Source organism: Rissa tridactyla, chromosome 17, assembly GCF_028500815.1.
Source record: "Rissa tridactyla isolate bRisTri1 chromosome 17, bRisTri1.patW.cur.20221130, whole genome shotgun sequence".
In the NCBI taxonomy this organism is placed as follows: domain Eukaryota; kingdom Metazoa; phylum Chordata; class Aves; order Charadriiformes; family Laridae; genus Rissa; species Rissa tridactyla.
In genome coordinates, this window is record NC_071482.1 from 2,279,606 (window position 1) to 2,299,495 (window position 19,890).

Below are 19,890 nucleotides of genomic sequence, written 5' to 3' on the forward strand. Positions count from 1 at the left end.
ACTACTTTTCTGCATTCATTTGATGAATTTGAACCTATCCTTACTGTTAGATTTAGGGAATCAGCTTGGAAGAATAATGTTTCTCATAATCTTTACTCTGCTCTTCCTTTATAGCCTATGGACACTGCCCAAGCACCAGGTCTAACAAGGTCAACAATAATAGCCTTCATGCTATGAGGCTGGTCCTGGTATGAAAGACATTTAGTGTCTTGTCTGTTAAGAGCAGTGAAACAAATATCTGCAACAGCAAAGCTCAAAGGCTAGCCTCATTGCACCAGGATGTAATGTTTAAGGCCCTGTATAATTTCTAAGCTTTCTGATATTACCTTAATTAGATGGGAACTGTAATTTTCCATCCAGTGTTCCAGCGGTTAGATTTTTTTTGGTTTTGTTTGAGAAAGAAAGAAGCAGAAAATAAAAACTCACAAGCAAAGAAAATGTTCCTCTGCTCTCAAAGCCAGCAGATTTTTTCTTCTCAGAATTCCTCCTTAAATGTGATTCAGAGAGAGAAGAGCAGCAGATTTTGCTCAAATCCTGGCTGTACTGCTGGGTTGAAATGACAACTGCCCGTGGCATCCTGGCTAAACTACCACTTGTTACTAGGAGGGGAACACGTGTGTGGTCTACTAAGAGAGCAGCTGACTGGCAGACTTTCAGATGCCAGCTAAAGTGGTGGAGAGTCTGTGAAGAATGAAGTTTAGAGCTGAAGGTGTTGTTCACATGTTGCCTGAATGCAAACAACAGCAAGAATTTCCAGGGCCCCAGCTATCCAGGGCTGGGCCTGGATATTTTGTAATTTTTGACTGCAAAGCTTTCCGCATCTTTCACAGTCCTCTACCCATTAATGGGAAGAGCTTAAGTGTTAAACAGCAAAGCCCAATTCCATTCAGAAACCCTAAATTCTTTCCACCATTTTCATTTTTACTTCTTATTGCACAGCCAATAGCTGTCATACTCCATTCCAGAGACATACAACTTTCAGTACAGGATGAATAATTCTTACCTGTGCCTATATATACTGGTATTTTATTCATTTAGTGTTGCATTTTAGAATCCTTTTGGAAGAGCTTAGTAGATGCAAATGTAAGATCTCTTTAAACAGCTCACGGAGCCAGCAGCAGAACTCACATCTGAAAGACAGTTATGTTCTGTATTTTATTGCAACCTAGCAATAACTAACCTTGTGTCTCCTCCCAAGAAATTGGGCCTAGGTGGGCAAATGGCAAGAAATGCATGTCTGACAGCTTTTTATCTCTCTAGAACCAGAGAGTTATTTAATTTTATTTAATTTATAAATTTTTAGTTTAATAAATTAAATAAATAGTTATTTAATTAATAAAAAGCCTGACGATTCCATTTTCCCTTTTAATATACGAAACATTTTCCTTCTATTTATCTTTTGCGAAGACACATCCTTGCTGTCAGACAGTGATCTCACTTGGGCCTCCCATCTGCCAGATCAGGGTATTTTTGTGAGAGGCATCTAAGTGTGCTTTCTTCAAACAGTAATTTTGCCTGTCACTTCCCTAATACCACAGGCGAGCATTATCCCTGCAATTAATCTGTTTTCTACCTATATATCCTTTAACTCCAATCTCCTGTTTGTAAAAGTCCTGCGATTACTCGCTATACCTTCCACACCCACAGTGGCAGTTCTGTGCACCCTTTTTATGTTCAGAAATCTGAAGATGGTACCCGTTCCTTAAACAAATTCACTATCATTGCAAGCAGCAACTAGTCCAGAAGTCTACCAGATAGAAAGTCATGTAAAATGAATCTTGCTAGGATGTAGTCCTTTGATTCAACAGTCAGACATCCACACCCCAAAAAGTTACTGCCATTCAAACCAGGTTGCTTCTTTAGGGATAATTTCTGGCACTTTTGCAAGATGTTTTAGTGCCTCTGCATTTTCCCCAGGCTGGTATTTTGAGGCCCTTTTCTCTCACAGGCAGAATTCCTATGCAAGCATATAAGCAAAAAGCTGAGCCACAAGAGATCTTTTACTGTAAACTGCCAGTACTTTGGAGTGCATGATTCACCCTGAATTATCAAATGGTTCCACTACACCCAAACAAAGTCTAAGGTCTGTCAAAACAAGTTGCACTGAGGCATTCCCTGATGCCTCAGGGAAGAAAAGAAGCGTTGTTCCTTATTTAGCAGAATGCAGTCACTAGCCCTTTACAGACAGGGAGAAGAAGGTTTGTAAAGAGACTGAGCACACAGTATGACTCAACAGTGCTTTTTGCAAGACTCTTCCCTATGAAGAAAAGGGGAAGGGACATCAGTGAGCTTGCCTGGTCCAGGATGAAGGGGACTAAAGGCACGTTTAGGACACAGACTGTTCCTCACTCTGCCAATGACTCGCTGTGAGTTTGACAGCCCACTTTACCTCTGTGTGCCTCAGTTTCTAGCTATAAAGCAGCTGTACTAATTTTTATGTTCCTTGTAAAATGCTTTGATAACAATGACTGTTACTGTGGAAATGCACAGTACTACATCCTGCCAAAGGGCAGACACTGCTGTGCAAACCAAGTAATAGCCTGGCTTAGACATACAGTGAACCTCAGGCAGGGATTGAATCCTAACTGCTCAACCCCTAATCCTATATAACAGCAAATACATCCTTCCCTTGCTGATAGTCCTATTGCTCTCCAGGCATGAGGGCTTTGGGAAAAATTGATAAGCATTCCTGCTAGAGGAAGCAATTGTCTGCTAAACTACATCTTCATGTAAATCCAGGTGTGGGAAGCCCCAGCGGTTTTCTGCTGTCTGTACTTGAGGCTTAGCAGAATTAAAATGCAGCGGTTGCCCAGTCTCTTGCAGACCAGACAGGCAACCTGGCAAGGTTCAGGTGGTTTTTCAGATCCCAGCCTTTCTCACCCTGGCCAAGCCTTAAACAAGCGTGCCTCACCATCCTGTGGCTTTAACAGTGTAGAGCAGATGTTAAATACTAGCGGACTCATACCAAAACAAAGCTGATGTGAAACAAGACTTGGCCCCACTATGTGGAAAACCGCAGTATTTCTAAAGAGATGCTTCTTTTATTTAATGCGACCCAGGCTCCCAGGGTTTCCATACTACAGGGAGCATTTAGTTATGGGCTGGTTCTAATGGTCTGAACTGGACGAGGGAGACAGGAGCCAAAACAGCTCTCTTCAGAGTGAATCCTATTAGCTATAAATAGCACTCATTGCAAGAAGAGGGTGAGTGCAAGTTTCTTCTGCAAAGATCACAGTAGCAGAGACATTCTTATCACAGATCATGCATATTAGACCAAGGGGAAGAGAGCAGATGCCAGAACAAGACAGTAGCAAGTCTATACTGCCAGAAAATTACTTCAACCAGAAAAGCAAACCAAAATTAAACCCAGGTCACTTCCCACAGTAAGGATTCAGATCTCACAGATAGGATGCCATCTAATCCTCTCAAGTTCATCAACACAGCAAACCTTGAAGAGTGAGGGAGAGAGACTGTATGTGTGGGAAATCGTGAAATACCTACTGCAGATGCCACTCAGCTAAGAACCCACTACTCGAGGGAAAATATTACATGAAGCACTTGGTGAGAGGGCAGGCAATGAGCAGCCTACTAGGGAGAGAACACAGAGCCCTACCTGCACTGCACAACTGCCTGTGTGCTTACCGCTGTGGAGCAGCAGTTCTCACATAGCAAAATGTGTAGGTATTTCCCCATGTAGACAAAGCCTTATGTGGTAGCCTTGCTACTGTTGGGAGACCCTTATTTCAAAAAAACCTGTGCTTGCACTCCCGAAAATTCACTACCATTTCACTCTCTGGAGAAGAGCCAATCCCAGGCCTGTTTTTCAATGTAATCTCAGAGGGAAAAAAAAGCTATTTCAAATGACTCGTTGCACACGCACAACTGCATAATTAAGATTGTCAGAGGAAATTATCTTCTAACTTGAAAAAGAGGAGGTACATTACTGTTAAGATACAGACACATTAATGTCTTGGAGATGCCAAGCCCATTTCTGACACATTTCTGTGTGCCCCATCTGTTTAAAAGAACTGATAGAAGTGTGAGCACGATCTCAAACTGCATTTCCTTGCGAAGAGACAACAAGCTGAGGCCACATGGACAGGGTCACCGAAGAGGAAACCCTGCCCTCTGTGGTTTCCTTGCATTATAAACTACTGCTTTTAGCAGCCATACATTCCCATGGCACCATCCAGCTGTGGGACTGAATTATTTAGCTGCCTCAGAGCAGGATAAGTCTCAATAAACAGCAGGGAAACACCTTCAAAGCAGGGTAGTCCATTAATGAGAAAGAGAAAGGAGCTGCATGATGCCCACAGGGGAGTTCGCTGCATTTCAACATTAAACAAAAGTCATTGTGGTTTAGATGTCTGCAGTTGACGGTGTCCACAACATATTTTGGCCAGGGACTCTGAAAGGGAAATACACTGGCCTGCACTTGCAATTTACAGGGCCCCTTTAGCAATCTGTGATTATGTTCATCATGGAGAAAGCATCAATCTAACAGATGGTCTGTGAAGCAGAACAGGCATTACCTGCAGAAAGGACAACTATGCTGCATTCTCCATCCCCACTCAGGATGGACAGAGAGGGAAAAGTACGCAAAGGAACAAAAGAAATTTGCTTGTAGCATCTTGGCTTTGTTGGGTAACTTTCCAGGCATGGATTATTGACCAAAGGTACAAGGTAGAGACACACAATCTTCCAGAGAAACTGGAACTAAACCTGGCCTCTAGGTCCCAAGTGTATGTAGGGTTGCACCTCAGCTCTGCACAAGCACCTAGGAGATTGCTAGCAACTTACTTACTTGTAATGCACAGATTTGGAAATTACATCCTTGTATTTCAAGGTATCTAGTCACCAAAAGAGCCACCTGTCCAGAAAAGATGCTCTATCAATAGAACAGACACTGAATCAGCGAGGCAATTCCTGCAATACTCTAGTTCACTGTTTGTGTTAAATTCAGTCTGACTTTTTATCTTGAATCTGCTTTTATACCCAAACATTAGGTTTAGTAACCTGCCACTCTGAGCCTTCTAACATCACAGTGCTGTGTTGGGATCAAATGCCTTGGGACATTCTTTCACATTCAGGGACTTCTAAAAATAAGCACCTAAGGTACACAGAGATAGGGGAGGAAGTACAGTTGGTGGATCAAAACAGAAGCCATGTAATTACAGGGTTTCTCTCTCATTTCCAACTGTGTCTGTGATGTGATGCATGTCCTTGTCAAGTCGCTTATCCTCTCCGTACTGTAGGTTCTGCACTTACAAAATTGATTTTAATTTACTTCTGTTCTAATGTGAAGTGTGTGATGTGGCAGAGAGATCCCAAGTGGGAGACATGAGAGTGAATCTGTTTTTATGGTTGGAGAGGGACCTTTTTCCATGTCTGCACAGTCTGTGGATAAAACCAGACAGTCGGGGTGGGACTAGCACTGAATGTAAAACTGTTCTTTGCTCCCATTATTAATTATACTATATTATTAATTATATTATTAATATATTTAGGTTACTATTAGCTTATGCCAGAGAAGGATCTCCTGCCCTTGAGCACAGAAGTATAAGCTTGAGCTAAAGCAGTACCTTTGCTAGCTACAAATGAGACTGCAATATGCTGTGGAGGAGAGGATGGAGTATTTACACAGAGCAATCAAAGGAGACCTGTGGCTGGCATGAAGCTGTGAGGCTCAAGTTTCATACCCAGTTTGTTTTCCCTGTTATGACTGGTGCTGTTAAGACCCCGAGGGATGTTCACTTTCTATGAAGAATGGAGTATGGGGGCAGAACAGTCAGGTGGGGGCTGAGCTTTGCAAGGATGAAGAGCCACTAAACACAAACAAGAAGAAGCTATACACTCTAAGAAAGAATAAAACACACCAAGAGACTATCCCTGCCACCAGATGAGAAAGCAAATAGCAAGCTACTGTTTGGTTTCAGCATAAGCCCCCACAATTTTCTTTCCTTTTCAGCTTACAGACAGGAAATCATGCTCCAGCATGGTCTGCACGATGCACAGCCAGGCAGTGGCTGCCCAGGCATTTTGTACTGAGTCCATAGAGAGTCCAGTGGAATTAATTTTTTGTGCACATGAAAGAGGGAAGCTGACAGCAATCTGCACTCCCCATGCAGTTACAGGATTCCCATCTCTGGAATTTCCCGGTACTTCTCACTCCTTGTTTTATGATTTATTAGTCTCCCTGACAGCAGAATAAACACATAAAAAAAGAACACTTTTAAAATTATATTTTCCTGACCAAGATGAAACTCAGTCTCCTAGGGATTCAACCTACAGAACGAGATGGGGAAAAAAACAGCCAGTCTGCTCTTTGTCAGCCTCTCCCAAGAAATGTGTGTCCACAAAGCACATTTCCAGGCTTTCCAATAGCCTTCCGACATAGAAACTTCATATAATCTGAAGAGGAGTCAATTCTATAAAATAAACTGTGCTCCATAACCTTGCTGCAGTTTATATTATTTAATGGTACAACGCTAAAGCGCTGTGAAGACAATAAAAACTCCGAGCTAAAAACACCACCTGTAAAACAGCCACAAACTCTTAAAAAAATTATGCTGATTTGCAGAGCCCTGGCTGAGCTGCCCAGTATGCCCTTTTGTTAGTAAACAGCTCTCCCACCCTGAAATCTCACTCATTTTTCTCCTTCTCTGTTCCTCAAAGCACATAAAGCACTGGAGACAGAACAATTCCTAAGAGATGCTGCACAAAAGCATGCTGCCTTGCCCTGGAATGGTCTGTGCAAGACTTGGGACATGCATTTACCTCTGTGAAGCCCTCCTGAAGAATATCCAGTAAATTCCCCCTGGCCAAACAAGCCAGCATTCTCCACAAGCCCACCGATGTGTGAGGGTCTCACGGGACACAGGGCAGATCCTCTGGCTCTGGGCACGACCTCTTCTCCTCCCAAAGACAAAGAGTTGGAGCTCATCAGGAACCGCATTCATAGTCCCATATGTGCAGCCCGTTACTGCACACAGATAGTTGAGCCAAAGTCAAGGCTTACACTGGGCATGCTCGAGAGGGAGCTGATGGGGGAGTAGCAGGAGAGATGTCATACGTTCCTATAGAAACGCTTCAGCTTACAAGATGCAGGCCCAGGACTGAGTTGGGGAAACATCTGAAACCCATTTCCAGCAGTCGTACTCACACAAAACCTACTGTGTCAAAGAGATTTTCAAACCCACCAAACAGAGCAAGCCCTGTATGGCGTGGGGGCAGGGAGAGTCAAAGAATGGCAAATAGCAGACGCCTTGCTTAGCTAAAAAAGCAAAAGGAAAGATTGTAAGAGCTGCCAGCTTTAACTCTCAGCAATCGTTCTGCAACCCCGAAGAAACAGCAGCGTTGTCAGCAACCTGATAGAGACAGGAAGCTGCAAACCAGACCACAACACAGCTAGTAACATTTGCACAGTATTTGGCCCTGCTCTAGCTGCCCTGGCAACGAAGTCGAAAGAAGAAAAAAGACAGAAAACTTTCAAATTAGAATTCAGTACAATCCCCAGAAAATTTTCTAAATCTATAACTGCATTTATTCCAGAAACAAGTATCAAATATCTCCAGGCAATCTCTCAAACTTCATCTCACCTTACAGGAAATGTCTAGGAAAAAAAAAGGAAAATTCTCTTCGAATGGATGAAGACACCTTCTGCCAGGGGCTCTGGCTGCCAGTCCACAGAGCAACACTGCCAGTACTGCCCAGTGATATTAGACTGTGTCTTCAGATTTTAAAATATCTGGCCAAGCATTTCTAAGTGAGAAACATATTTAAAAACAAGCATGTTTTTCTGCGTACGTGTTGAAGCATCTGGAGGAAAAAGCAATTGCATAATTTTACTATTTTACCCTGTCACATACAAGATGCAGCTAAAATAAAGACAGACAAGCAACAGGTATTTTTCCCTCTGTAACCAACCCAAGTCATTCAAAAAGGAGTCAGCCCCCACGCCTCCAATTATTTATTCATGATTGCCTTCCCTACTTTTCCTAATTCAGTGGGAATTGAGATTTTTATGTTTTCATTGTTTGTAATATCATATCTGTTAAACAAAACAACAGATCACTGTGAGGCTTTGCATAAAGTCTTGTAAGCTGGCATTGCTGTTGGTTAATGCCTTGATCCAGTTTACTCTTGACACTCAAAATGCCATTAAATAGACAGCAATAAATATTTATCCCCATTTTTGGTGACGCAATTAAGTAGCTTATGCCCTTGCAATTTCAATAAAATTTCATAGAAAAACTGAAAAGTGTTTTCCCCATCAAACAGAAAGTAACCTATTTTAAAAAAAAAACAAAACAAACCAAACAAAAACCAACAGCCACAAAACACACTCTAAGACTTTCTGTGGACTGTATTATGCTATTCTTGGCACCATCCCCACTTACAGCTTAGTGATCATGAGAGTTACATAATACATCCTTCAATCACAGTATGCTCCCCATGCTATTGCATAGCAGGATGCGTTACGCAGCGTGATGGTGAAGGGGCTGTCAGCCACATTGATCGAGCAGCTGGCTTTGCATATAAACTACAAAAGAGTCCTGGACTTCCTTTCAGAAACATAGTGATGGATCTATAGACATATAACAGATAAAATAGTCAAATGTGGTCCAGAGAAGGGCAACTTCTCCTACGCCAACCAAATACAGCAAATGACAAAAAAACCCCATGTAGTTATTAGTACTCCCTGTACCCCTATTTCCTGGCACAAATTAGAGGACCTAAAGCCAGATGTGTCACCCATAGTACAGTAGTGCCATCCCTGAGGAATGCAGAATCTCAGATGAACATGTTGGGGGAACTGTGAAGAAGTTGGTTTGGATTGGAGAGAATGTTCTAGCCAGATGCTCTACCCTGCCTGCCTTTTTGGATCAACCAAGAAAAGCTGGGACTGAAGTCAGAAATTCAGGTGGTCACTTGCAGTCTCATATCCCTGTTACAGAGTGTCTATCTTCTAGAACACCAACACAGCAAAAGGCGAAGTGTTCTCATTATACGTACCTGTTTCAGGTACAGGCCTGCTCGCAGTATGTTTTCCATCAGAGATTTTGTCATCAAAGATTTGCTTCTACATGGGGTTTTTCATCTCTGAAACAGAGCTGCCTCGCTTTGACAATATGTCAGAGAATAGAAACTAGGCCATTTCTGATGGCTAGACTGAGAGGCAGAGCATGCTGACCCATTCTTATGTTTATTGTGGTAACAAAAATGCATCTTGGGTGTACGTATGTGCTGAAAATACCTTCTAAAAATTACATGCTTGTTCTCCCATCTTTGTGTTTCACTCTTAAATTTCAATCTTCTTGTAGCAGGAATCATATTTTTCTTTCAGTTTTATAACATCATAATAGATGCCTTTGAATGTTATCTTTGCAAGAAGCAAAAAAACCCAGCCTCTCACTAAAACTAATGCTTCATAATTCTCCCTGAAGAGGATACCAAAATGAAGGGCAGGAGGCAATGATATCAAAAGGATGGACACATCAACTGTTCCTGCGTGACTGACCTTCAAAACAAACATGTAGGATGGCAGTTTGGTTGGTGGCATTGCCCTCTCCTGGCCAGTTTCAGCATAACCCTAACCCTTGTACTTGCCCCTGTTGAATTCTGGGCAAGGTGCATGACAAAGCCCTGTTGTGCATGACAAAGCTCCATTTCCTGTTGTTGTAATGAGACTGTCGTCGTGTCACAGCAGCACCACCAGTATCAACACATAAGCCTCCCTTCAAGGCTTCCATACAAGGATTTTAAGGCACTTTATCAACATTCTCTGATTGTTTCTCTTATCAGCTTGAGAAAGAGAGATAGATCAATGTCCACAGTTCAGCTCTTGCTAATAAAATTTTGGTTGGGGAAATAAAAGGGAAATGTCAGACACAAAAAGGACTCCTGGAAACTCACAGAGGATGCAGCAGGCTGCGATGTGTGTTGGGGCACCATGTCCATCAGAGTTCCCATTCTGGATGCCACAGCTCAGTTCATTGCCAAGGGGAATGCATCAGCACTCCTTCCCCCTTGATGCCTGAGGGGGAGAAGGAAATGTAGTAAATACAAAGGAAAGAATTTTCTTCGAGGGAGAACAGACTTACCGTCGAAATGTCTGAAAATAACTAAAACAAAGGAGGAAAGTTGCCACCTCCTTTCATTGCCTGCAGAAAGTATATCTAAGGGCTACAGTCTTAGGGAAACTTACACATTTTTGTATTTTCTTCCACATGTAAAGTATGTATGGTGAACAGAATTCCCTGAAACACATGTAAAAAAGATTCCTGATTACATTAGCTTATACTGCACATAGGATCTAATTGTGTCTTCCCATTTGTGGAGGGGGAATCCAAATTCGACAGAAGTCAAACACATCAGCCAAAGCTGTGCTGGTCCCCCGCATCAAATGTTCAGAGTATTACTTGATTCAGTGCGTTCAGCCCAGACAGCAAAGATTCATGAATAATTTTAGGAAACTTTCACATACTGACATTTATATTTAGGAATTTTATAATCTATATTTTCTTTGCTTGGTTGTCCTTTAGCAGTCTAGAATGAAGTCTGGTGAAGGGAAAGGTGGGGGAGTTTGGAAGAGGTAACAGGATGGATAATGGTAAGATTCCTTGAGAAAGACTGAACAACAGTAGGAATCACTGTTTTTAATAATCACGTAAAGGTGGGCAGGAGTGTAACCCTTAGGCAGATGGTCACTATTATCTTGGTTGTTTCATCCTGGTACATCTCTAGGGACCAAACGTCGGGGTAGGCCAGGATGGGTAACAGAGGCAGAGCCAAAGTGGGTTGCTGAATCTGCCTGGGGTGGAAGTATTTTGGGGCCTATTCTGCAAAGCAGGGCTGAGAGCGAGTGAGCAGGGAGACCACAAGGTGTGGGGCCTTGGAGGGGCTGTGTAGCCCCAGGTGTCTCTGGAAGTGGGGTCGGCCCGTGGGGGATTGCAGCATGGGGATCCCCAGAAGCAGGGAGGTCCCGGGAACGGGGAATGGTGGGCCCGGGGCGGGGGACTGGGGTCCTGGGAATGGGCCGCCATCCCCAGGAGCACGGGGATCCCGGGGGCTGAGGAGCCCCTGGGGAGGGGTTGGCAGAGGGAAAACCAGGGTCCCCGTGGGGTGGGGTGGGGCCCCGCGCCCTGCCGCCCTACCTGCCCCCGGCGCGGCCGGGAGGGTGTAGGCCCGGCCCGGGCCCGGCCGCGGCGCGTCGCCGCTCGCCATGGGGACGGAGGCGGGACGGGGCAGGCCACGCGCAGGCCCCGCCCGGCCGCAGCGGGCCCGCCCGCAGTCGGGCGGGAGAGCCGGGCCTCAGGGCCCGGCAGCGGGCGGGGGGAGTCGGCGGCCGGAGCCCGCCGCGCCGCTCTTCGGGCGGGAGGGGAGCGAGGAGACCCCCGGCTGGGCCGGCCCCGGAGCCCCGGTGCAGCCAGCGGGCCGCCGCGTCCCCAGAAAGTGCGAATTTATCAGTTAAAACTAAAAGTTGCATCTTTAATGTTCAAGGAACATATGATACATTAACACAGCTAAACATAACAACCTCGTGAGCCAGGAGACACGCTGTTGGAAGCTTTTAATATTCAGTGCAAAACAAATCCTTTAGAAAAATGTTTATTGCAGAACATGTGACTTTCACATTTTCTCTATTCAAGGCCTGGTAAACTGGCAAAATTACGGTACTACTCCTGTTCCTATGCAGACCATTTGATTATCTCTAAGATACGCTGTATTTACAGAAACAACACCAAGTACTAGCTATGTATGGAAGCTGGAGCTCCTTAGGGAATAGGAGATAAACTACCTTTCCAGGTTTGAGGCATTCATTAAAAGATAGTTTTTACTGTAGCTCCCATTTGTTCAGAATACAAAAGGGCTGATCCACAGACCAACAGGACTAAGTGACGTGACTAAGTGAAAGCAAGTTCCTCTGAGCCAAACCCAGTCCTACCTATGTCCACGGCAAAACTGGTTTAACTTGATGATGTGCAAATTTACACCCCTCTGCACACAGGAGCTTGACCTTAATGTCTGTGCAGCTCCCTGTCCCCAGCCCCAGCTCTCCTGCTGGGTGAGGAAAAATTTCAGTACCACATGCTGTGCATGCCACTGCAATAATGGGCTGTTTCACTTAAATTGTTTTTAAAGATGACCTATTGGAGTCTGCACCTTCTAGAAAACCTCTCATCTCCCAAACTATAGTCCATGTTTAATAATGTTTCTAAAAAATCTAATTTCTTGCTACGATGTGGAGGGCTTGACTAGAACTGAAGCCACTGTACCTTTCTAGTTCTTGTACCAGCGATTCAGTGCAAGGAGGTATATAACTGCTGCCCAGCACGAACCAGATCTGGCAGCCCGTCTGACAGCTGGGCTAGCAGAACTGAGTGCTACAGTATCCCATGACTCCCTGACGCACTCTTCTAAGTAAATCCTGTGCCCATTCAATCCTCCTCAGTCCAAAAGACAGGTTTTCATGCTGGACATGGAGTACAGCAAGGAACTTGGAGGAGCAGATAGAGGAATCCTTGACACTCAAAAGAACCAGCCTTTCCAATAACATAATCTCGTACCTATTATAAATGAAGGGCCCTCCACTGCAGACCTTACAATAGCCCCACTGAGGTCAGCTGAATAGCATGGGCAAAAAAACCCCTTTTCAGGTAGAAAAATATACTGTATCCATTATAAAAAGGGGCCTTCTCCTGCAAATAGTACTCTAGCCATACAATAGCCCTGCTGAGGTCTACTGGATAGCACGGGCAAAAAGGTAGAAAAATTGTAGGATTGGTCCCCAAAACACTTGCATCTTTGCAAACACTGCCCACACCAGCTTTATTTTTTGTAATGAGCAGGTACTCCTTCATGCTTTTTACATTTAGCTGAGCCATAATATGCAGAATTATGTATGTTTATAAAATGTACCAGCATGTCCATTTTTAAATGCTGGCAATAAACAGGTTGTCCCACAACCTGCAGTTAGCTATGCAGACACAATGTGCCAAGCATTGATTTAGTGCCTGAAGATACTGCCTGGGAGCCCTGTTCAACTGCCAGTGCTGCAACTGCCAAATTCAGTCCAGTGGCAGAAGCCTTTTGAGTGATTGCTATACTGCATTACTTACACTATTTTAAATCCATAAACAAATTCTTAAAGATGTATCTGGGAGGGTTAGCTGAAAACACCACATGGTGTGTGCTCTATATTACTGGGTTTTATAATTAAGGCTGACAGTATGAAGTAAGAAAAAATGGAGGAAAAGTCCAGAGCCCTCTCTAAAATTGACCAGGATTCATTCCCAGTATCTCAGGCATGCAGACAGCTGCTGTACTCTTAAGGACTGGATAACTGCCCTAAATATTGGCAGTGGCTTTTAAATGGCTGCCTCGCAGTTAAATTGCGAATTTTCCTTGGGTCATTTTCAGTCAGAGCCAAGAGCTCACTACTCACTTCTGTGCGTGTTGGGGTAAGGATGCATTTCAGTGAAAGAAATTGTTCGGTACCTCTCAGTTAAGTCTGCAATTCTGGCCTTGGTTTTAGTGTGCTGTGCATGGTTATAAAACACTGCTTTTTGAGAAAAGGGGATGCACATAGTGCATGACTGCAGTTACAGTGGCAGATGTTGGAGGAAGACATTGCAGTAGATACTGTTAAAGGTTTCATGCCATTTCTTCACAGGATCATCCACACGTCATTCTGCACATTGCAGAATTTTCTTAACTTTAACATAAAATCCTGTGGCAACATCTCCCTTGTCGCAGTATTGAATCCTGCATGCCATGTTCCCAAATCCATCTGCAGAGCAGCACTCAGCTGGTCCTGTGCCACAGCAGAAACTTTTCTCACTGCAGCTCTGAGCTGTGGTTTTAGCCTTCATCAGCCAAGGAGTGGCTCTGTCTCCTCACAGTGCTGAGAAGAGATGGGTTGTCAGCTTCAGAGGCAACTCTTCCAAGGGGAAGAGGTGTTTTTTGTCAGCAGAATCAGATAGGAAACTACTCATCACGTGAGAATAAATATGTCTGTATCCTCTGAAGAAAAATACAGGTGGAAGATACAGCCTCTCTGCACTTTCTTAGGGAAACTTGATGTGTCCATGAGGTTAGCTTGCATCTACAGCATCTCTAAGTCTATGAAATCCTTTTGCTCCTGAAGGAGGAGGGGGCCATCAAGCCTTTTACACCAGAGTCCCATTCTTACTGTCATATTTCAGCCTGGGCCGGGTGAAGTTGAGGGTGGCATACTCTGTGGCATTCTGCATTTGTAAGTTCTTCACCTCTGCTGCAGACCGCTCCCGGACCTTGGTGAACACTTGGATGTCTGCATAATGAATGCTGTCATCCTGCTTCACACTCTTGGGTTTACTCACGGTGGAGTAGACAGGAAACTCCGGGACATCTTCATATGTTGGAGCCTTTGGGGAGAAAGAGCTCTGGAAGGTCAGCTCCCTGGGCTGCTGCTATACATGCCTTCCCCAGACCAGGCAGAGATACCCTTACCACTGCCCCAAGTGCCATCCAGCCCTCTCACACCTCAGGCTCAGGGAGACATTTCATCTTACTGCTTCCACTGCACTTTAGGGGGAAAAAATAGGCCCACATCACTGTACAGCAATGCACATTGTTCCCCCAACCATTAAAGCCTCTACAGGGTGAGATGACTCATGGCTCTGAATAAGCTGCCCCATGCCCTCCCAACACATTTAGCCTAGGAAGTGGTGGTCAGTCAGCTCTGTCTTTTCAATATACGGTTAGGAAAACAACTCTGGAAAGTTTTTACCTTCCTGCCAGGCTGATGCTGTTGGCTCTCATGTCTCACATTAGTTCCTGAAAAAGAAACACCAGCGGATCAGGTTAACACAACTGTTCGTTGTTCCTCCTTTGAATGCAGAAATGCAGTGTCTGGCCCACGGGTTCTCCCCACTGGACACAAATCAAATTTCCACCACATCTGACACCCTCAATCCTAATGCTGTCTCTGAAGCCTGCCTCCAAGAAGAAGTCTGGGCTTGTTTCTTTGGAAAAAATAAGGTTTCCGAGGATGACAACAAGCTGTGGACCGCAATGTTCTTGGCAGAATCTAGGAGGACAGACACAGCACAGAGAGCTTCCTTGTCAGGCCCTTGGAGAAGTCAGATCCAGTTTTAACTTTGTTACTTCCTTTGCTGCCTAGCAAACATAATTTGCCCAGCATGATCCAAAGGCCACAGGACACAACTGGGCTACTTAGGAAATGCACTTTGTTCTGGGGGACCGATGTCAGACGGATATTTGCAGCACTTACAGAAGTTTAATGCGGCGTCTGCTATTCTGCCACTTTAGAGTACTCATACGTGTTTTGATGTGAGTCTCTGGTATTTTAAAGATATTGCTGAAGTCCCTTCCCTCCCCCTTGTCAAGTCTCATGGCTCGTCACACCCCTTGCTTTAAGGTTTAAAGAAATCTTGCCTCTTGCTTCTAACAAACTTCTCTTGAGGACAATTAGGTACAAAAGAGTATGGGAGGGGACCTCAGCCTCAGGGATCCAATTCACAGTCAGCAGTGACTAATGTCAGCTAACCAGGGGCTCAGTCGCTCCCCTCTTCTTGTCTTCTAAAGCATTTTCACAAATCCTTACCTTGCTTTTCTTTCTTTCTTTTAAAAGGCGAAGGACAATTCCTGAAATCAGAGAGAGATGTCAGCCCTGAAAAGCCCCAGCCTCTGCTCTCATAACATGCAAACCCAAATACAACAACCCAGGGTAACACATCTGTGGGAAATGAGAAAGGCTCAAGCGGTGCCTCAGAGAAGAGCTTCTCTTAACCCTTCTCTTAGGGCCAGATGCTCTGATAGCCCCATACCCTGTGCTTTGGCCTCCTAATCTCAGCTGTACCTGTGTAACCAGAAAGAGACATGCCAAATACAGCTATGTTCCAGCCATGGAATGAACAGGAGCAAAACTCATTCCAGCTGTAAGAACAGAGGCAGGAGCTGAGCTCCTGTAGGCTGGTGCTGGCAGGGGAGAGCAGGCAGAGCAGAGACGTGTCACATTCTGGGCCAGATGCGCAAAGGAAATGTTATCATTGCATCATGCTCGGAGGGATGAAGGAGAGCAGATGCCAGCCCTTGTACGGCTCCTTCTCCATACGCATGTCCATCTGGTGGTGGCTGTGAACCAACACAGTGTGCAGCTGAGGGTCTCACACGAGTCTGTGTTTCTGCTGCAACACAGGCAGCAGCTGAAAGTGGGCAGCTAGCGCTTTTAATGGGGCTATGGAGTTACCAGATGATTCCCAAAAAACATTATATATCCCACAGAATGTGCATTTGCCAGAGAGTCTTGCCGCAGGCGGGAACAATGCAGTGCCTGAGGCAGAGCTCTGCCTTTGCTGGCTTTTAAAGGCAGTTTCAGTAGGGGGGTGAGCAGGACAGTGTGTGTAGTAATGCCTTTGGCACTCTAATGGCAAAATAAAAAAAGCATGAATGCGGGCAAAGAACTTGGAGACCTTCAAAATAATCAGTAATGATTAACCAGACTTGCTAGACCTGGGAAGTCAAGGGCAGCTTTGGGGAAGGCAGGATGGCCGTGTGCCTGTGAAAAAGGACCCAACACTGCTTCACACGTCTCTGCTGTGTCCTGCCCCACAGAGGCAATGGCCCTCCAGTCCTTGATGGACAAAATCTGGGGGGCTGCCCCCAGGAGTCAGGGAAATAGCTGAAGGCAGCATTGCTTTGTCTTGTGGTGGTTCACACTTGGCTCTTGCGGCTCCCTCCTCCACTGTCTGTATGAGCTTGCAGGGTCTCCAGGGCCCTCCTTGCCAAGGCTTGTGTGCTAGGGTACTTTGCTTTTTTACAGCATTCAGGCACATTGTGCAATGTAATTAAAATAGCACCACTTGAAGCAAAATCAGCAGGGTCTCTATACTCTTTCCTGGTAGGTAGGTTGCAGTATCAGTTTTCCAAGCTGCTCTTGCTTGTTTTCATTGCCTTCCTTTGTAGAGAGAGCATTAGCAGCCAGTGTGTAGGCTGGAGGTATTCTGAGGCTGTCTGCAGGCTAATGACAGCCACGCAGGAGACAGCATTTCCCAGCCTCAGATCTGCAGTAATTAGGACGGATGTGGCAAGGAAAACAGGAGCAGTGCAAACCTCTCCCCTCTTCTCAAAACCAGGTCAAGCATGTTGTAACTAACTCACAGCCTGCCAGAAGCACATTGTATTCTACATGACAGCACACATGTCCCTGCTCCTATATTGCTTCTTCCCTTTTCCCCATGTCAATGCCAGCGTGATTTCTGCCCTATACAACCCTCCTTCACAGTGGGTCCTGAATTTTGGCATTTTTTGCTGTCCATGCACACTGGAGGCCCCAAGTACTAAAGCAACTGGTGAGAATACCTGGGGCCTGCCCTCCACAGGGCCATACTTTCAGAGGTACCCAGACCTGAGGGCACACTTTCCTTCATCAGTAACTTTCTTCTGTGAATAAATTTGCTGTAACGGCTTTTCTTTAAAGCCTTCAGGAACCTCCTCAGTCTCGTGCTCTTTGCTCTGTCTCCTTTAGGGACCATGCTTCAGTAGCAAACATGTCAAGGATCTCCTGTCCAGGAGAAGGTGGGTGCCTACCTCCTCTGAGCCCTTTTGTAAGTCTCAGCTTTATTTAGGAAGCCCAGCTCTTTGCTGACACAGCTGTGGTGCTGAGAAAATATACAGAAATAAAAGCACTATAGGTGCCTTGAAATACCTGAACTAATATTAAATACCTTTTTTTTTTCCTCTGTCACCAAGGCAAACCTATAAATCATGCAAACTTCTGCAGCGGGGCTTCAGTGCACCAGTCTGCTCTTGATTGGGCCCTCTGTAGTTGTCTCTCAAGCCCATGTTACCAACAGCGCATTCCCATTTGCCTTCCTCTCTCCTTGTTCAAGCCTGTTTGAATAGCCCATGCAGCACAGGGACAGCCTGGGAGCCTGAGGCCCTTCTTCACCCATGTGTTTCCATGTGCAGGACAGGGAATTACACTCCAGGGGAGAGAGCTCTGCTTTCTCACTGCACAGTCTATAAGGCAGATGTTAGCACTTGAGTCCCACAAGGGTGGTTGGGATCAAAAGCTTTGGCCAGAGCTTTGCCCTCTGCTGCAGGAATCTGCCAGAAGGTAGTAGTGACAGCACAGCAGAAATATCATCCCAGCTTCTTACTTTCCATGCAGACTCTGGGAAAAAATCAAGTGGGACACAGAAGTCCTGGTCCAGTAGCCTTGGGGGAGCAGAATTTGATGTTGCTCCAGAGGAGCCAGCCTGACACCATGTTGCTCCCCAAGGAGAGCAGAAAGCTGGTCTCCTGCCTGGCCCTACATAGATGAGTGACCTTCAGATTCTGGTTTATACTTCCTTTTGGAGGCAGAAGTGTTTGTGCATGGCCTGGCACTGTCTGGACATGAAAGTGCCACCAGAGTATATGCTGTAATGGTAGTGTTTGTACTCCGGAGTCTCTGGCTTTGCCAGTCCATGCTGTGGCAAAGCTTTCCCCATCACACAGCATCAGTAGTGTGCCTGGCAACCACAGCCCTGCTCAAGGAAACCAGCCTGTGCCTCAGGCATTCCCTGATCAGGCCTTTGTCTGCTGCAGTAATGAAGCTGATGTCCTGGGTACCTCATTTACCCTCAGCCACAGGGCAGAGAAAGTGGAAAATGGGACTTTTGGTGAGCGACATGTCAAGAGTCAGCCTTCCACCTCCCACCTACAGCTCCTGTTCCTAAATCCCAAACTCCTCTGTCCTCCAACTCAGGGCTCAGGTTGGAAGGACCTCGGTGTCCTGAACGTCCTCCCCTGTTTCAGCCACTAGGTGATGCTGTGCCTCTTGTAATTATTAAAACATACTGATTAATTCCTCATACTTTTAACAAATGCAATGTTGGAGAGAGTGTCCTCGGAGCTTCATCTGATATTCATGACTCTCCCCCTTGTACCACGCTCAGAGTTGAAAATATTTCCATTTGGCACCAAGTGATGCTCCACTGTGCCCTTTTCTGTATAAGCAGCGGGTCCAGGGCACAACGTAAACCAGGAGGGATTAAATTGTCATCCTCCCTCCCAGGGAGAAAGAGCAACATCATCTCAAAAACGTGTCCAAGGTTTCCCAAGCGCAAATAAAGCCCAGACGGACGCAGGCAGGGAGAGGGGCCGGAGGAGCTCAGCGCAGGATGGGGTAGCTGACCCACAAGCCCTTAGTGCCAGCACTGCCCCAGGGACCTCTGCCTGCATATGCCAAAGGGGCACATCAGGGTGTCTACCTGGCCAGAGACCACTGGGGCAAGGACAGGGATTTTAACTAGATCCTTCCTAGAACTGAGCTATTCTCAGCTGCTGGCATGGCTGCGGGAACCCAAGCTGCCGGTCCCGGGAGGTGCCACAGCCCGTCTGGACTGAGAGATGTGAGCAACAAAGCTCCTTCACCTCCCTTGATCCTGCCTTCGTCAATCAGGGGCTGCCCCAGCCTCCCGTCCCTGTCCCTGTCCCTGTCCCTGTCCCGGCACAGCAGTGACCCCACGCCCCTGCTCTCTGTTCCTGTGTGCTGTGGCAAGGTGCAGGGCTGAGAACCAGCCGGGAGCCCTGGCAAACCCAGCACAAGGGAGCAAAGCTTGCCACGTCCACCCAAACTTCCACTTGGGCTGCCTGCAGCTTTGTCCGCCATCCCCATACCTGGTGATGCCATACTCACCGTGGTCGCCCGCAGCTGCAGAGATTGCCCATGTCGCTCCCTCCTCCATGAAGCAGAAGTGTTTTCTGGACAGGGAGAGCTTGTATTTCCTGGTTCCTGCTCGGCCCCTGGCTATTCCAAGGGAGTGTCTGGCAGTGTCAGATTTCTCTCCATCGCTGCAGCGACGCTGTGCTAGGCCCGTGTGTGCCATCTACCGGAGG

At 45.9% G+C, this 19,890-nt stretch overlaps 1 protein-coding gene across 7 annotated transcripts in view; it reads right to left on the reverse strand.

Moving 5' to 3' along the window:
- DIXDC1 (DIX domain containing 1) overlaps positions 1-19,782 on the reverse strand; it is a 51,068-nt gene extending 31,286 nt beyond the window's left edge. For 2 of the 7 annotated variants that reach the window (XM_054223203.1, XM_054223198.1), the window contains exons 1-5: positions 19,691-19,735; positions 15,611-15,651; positions 14,774-14,820; positions 9,916-10,036; positions 6,778-6,909 (exon numbers count right to left, since the gene is read on the reverse strand). In XM_054223203.1, the coding sequence (XP_054079178.1) occupies positions 6,778-6,837 (60 nt within the window). In that variant the 5' untranslated portion in view covers positions 6,838-6,909; positions 9,916-10,036; positions 14,774-14,820; positions 15,611-15,651; positions 19,691-19,735. Of the gene's footprint in view, positions 1-4,804; positions 4,871-6,777; positions 6,910-9,915; positions 10,037-10,207; positions 10,260-11,156; positions 11,244-14,773; positions 14,821-15,610; positions 15,652-19,690 lie in introns of those variants that run through there. The other 5 variants (XM_054223197.1, XM_054223199.1, XM_054223201.1 and 2 more) reach the window with 5 other exon arrangements.
- Positions 19,783-19,890: the final 108 nt, after the last annotated feature.